This window comes from Vicia villosa, linkage group LG3 (genome assembly GCF_029867415.1).
Source record: "Vicia villosa cultivar HV-30 ecotype Madison, WI linkage group LG3, Vvil1.0, whole genome shotgun sequence".
In the NCBI taxonomy this organism is placed as follows: Eukaryota; Viridiplantae; Streptophyta; class Magnoliopsida; order Fabales; family Fabaceae; genus Vicia; species Vicia villosa.
In genome coordinates this window covers 217434029-217436537 of record NC_081182.1, presented here as the reverse complement: position 1 = coordinate 217436537, position 2509 = coordinate 217434029, and the positions used below count along the sequence as shown (strand labels likewise).

The 2509-nt window shown below is 37.1% G+C and overlaps 1 protein-coding gene across 2 annotated transcripts; it reads right to left on the bottom strand.

Annotated features, from left to right (window-relative positions):
• On the bottom strand, positions 1-2509 carry LOC131657405 (F-box/LRR-repeat protein At3g26922-like). 2 transcript variants are annotated; one of them, XM_058926812.1, is made up of 4 exons: positions 2394-2509; positions 1300-2280; positions 882-1190; positions 1-465 (listed from the first exon to the last, which is right to left on the bottom strand). In XM_058926812.1, the coding sequence occupies exons 1-4, from the start codon at positions 2394-2396 to the stop codon at positions 406-408; spliced, it is 1353 nt and encodes a 450-aa protein (XP_058782795.1). In that variant the 5' UTR covers positions 2397-2509; the 3' UTR covers positions 1-405. The 2 variants fall into 2 exon arrangements, with proteins under 2 accessions (XP_058782795.1, XP_058782796.1); XM_058926813.1 differs by having other exon boundaries at positions 1300-2486.

Sequence of the window (2509 nt, the reverse complement as noted above, 5' to 3'; positions counted from 1 at the left end):
TTCCAAGTTTTATCTCAAAACTCACAATCTCAGAGAAGATCATCAAATAACATAAACATACTAATGGCTTTGATCTCAATGAACAGCCCACAAACATTGACAAATAACAAACATACATAAAAAGTATTGGGCACTTCAACTGGTATTTAGTATTGCAGACTAAATATTGTTACACCTGAACAGCAGAGCTACTGCCAACTTTCCAAACATTCATAACAACTCCCTGCTTCTATTGTCTATAAGTATAACCCTTGACATAGCCTATGTTTGGCTTTTGAAAGAAGTCGCGGTATCACCGCAAGTGCACAAAAGCTGCAACTTGTAGCTTCTCAAAATCGTGGTACAAGTGGCTTGGGACGCGCAGTAGCGGTATACCACCGCTTTACCAAACAGACGCATAATGGATCACATACTTGTATTGTATCTGAACTCCGAAGGATTATAACAACCACGCAGTGCAGATTCCTGCACATTAAATAAGGTAATGTAAGAAGCAAAAATATGTCAAATAATTCTTATAGACTTATGTTATTGACACGACTCTTGAATTTGTATTAACAAATACATCATATGATCAACAATAAAGCTGACTGCTAGATACTGAATAAAAATGGCCCTATATGTGCCTAAGGATGTGAACCTCCTATAAATTAAAACATAATTAAGCAATGCAAGCCGACACATAGAGTACCAGCATAGCAATATAATCCTTACTTCACAGCATCCACCCAAGTTGAGGCCAGACACAATCATGTCAATATATGTGTACATTTATTTTCTTTGGCCAAGAAACTTGTAATTTATCCACTAATAATAGCTAGTTATAACCAAAGATATATTTATAAAGATAAGCATAGAAGGAATGAAAAATTAAAACAAACCAATTGTAAATTTCTCTTCTTAAGAGGTTTCTTTTTTCTGCCATCAACAAAGTCAACTTCAGCCGAGGGTGAATTTTGAAGCAAGAAGTCCACAACACCATCAGGTACGAGCGGAGACGGTTGCAATCCTAAATCAAATGCTTTCTTTATCCTGGCAGCTTCTTCCATTGACTTGATGTTCATCAACTTGTCCTCGCATAACGCCATGCGGAGTCCATATTGAATTTCGTCAATTCTTACTCTCAATGACTTCAATTTATCCAAGGAAGGAATCTTAAACTCCAACAGTCCAGGAATTAAGGAGAGAGCCTACGCAACGAGGGATGCAAGCAGATTAGTCTAATGTAAGTCAAATAATTTTGTATGAAATTTACAAGAAAGTAAAAACACAGCCTCAAAAGATGTTAAGTTAGTGTACCTGGAGAGTAGATGCAGTGACTGTCAGCGATTTTATATTCACAAACTCTAAGAGCCACTTGAACAGAAAGAAAGGAGGCCCACAACTACTTAGAAATACTTCCGCGTCAATATCTACATGTTCAAGAGAAGAAACATTGCTCCAAGATATATCCTGATAAGGGTATCCACTAAAAGCAAATGTACGAAGACCCGGAGTGCAAAGAACAATTTTATAATAGTCGTCTTCGTCTGACTCAATGTACATACTAAAATTGACAAGACTCGCGCTTGATATGCAGAGGGTTCCTGCACCTTTCACAGTGCATTCAGAAATGGACAAACTTATCAACTTACTAAAGGTCGAAAATGGTTCAGCGCAACCATTATTGCCAACATAAAATGTAACATTGTCTAGTTCCAAGGTAGATAATGTTGGCAAACAGAGAGAGTTTGGAAACGGGGTTTCCATAGCATGATGAATAGAAAGCTTAAGATATGTTAATGATGGCAAATTGAGAGAAATGTGCTCAAAGTCGCGCTTGGAATTGGAAATAGCAAGGGAGAGATGTGTTAAAGTCTTCAATGAAAATAATTCGGGAGGAATTTGTGCAGTGCCACTAGCTGCACTGAGTCCGAACCGTTGAACATTGTGTAAAATAGTGGAATCCACAACAAATCTAAGTAAGCGAGGCTCCAGGCGACAAATTCTATTATCAAAGTCGAGAGTATGCAGTGAGATAGAAGAATCGCGAAGAGATAAAGCCTTAAACACAAATTCGTTGAATATATCACCAGTTCGAAAGTCTCGATAATCGAAACTAAGAGCAGGGAGACGTTTCCAGAGATCCTTCCATCTTGAGGATAAAATACATGTTCTAACGGCATCTTTGGTATTCAAAGAAGAGAGTATGTGAAGGATAATGCATTCGGGTAAATCACTGAGCATGTCTTTGTGTACTTTCTTCCTCGTTGAATTAGGCATTCGGATTCTGATAAGTATCTGATCAGAAGGGGGAAAAACAAGAATCGATATCTCTCAAAATTATATTCGACAAAAATGCAATGGAAAATCAATCAGGAAAAATTATGAATCAATGGAGAAATAGGAAATACCATTTTGATTTGAGTTGCAGAAGAAGCTTAGGAATGAATCTACGATTTCTAGGGTTTATGCTAAAACCCTTTTCATAGATTTGGGGATTTCTTTTGCTAATGAAATTTGAATTATT

What these genes read in the sequence shown, in the direction of transcription:
- LOC131657405 (XM_058926812.1), bottom strand. An exon ending in TCACTGCATCTACTCTCCAG is followed by an intron (nt 1,191 to 1,299) that starts GTACACTAACTT and finishes CTCGTTGCGTAG; the next exon opens with GCTCTCTCCTTAATTCCTGG. An exon ending in AGAAGAGAAATTTACAATTG is followed by an intron (nt 466 to 881) that starts GTTTGTTTTAAT and finishes TTTAATGTGCAG; the next exon opens with GAATCTGCACTGCGTGGTTG.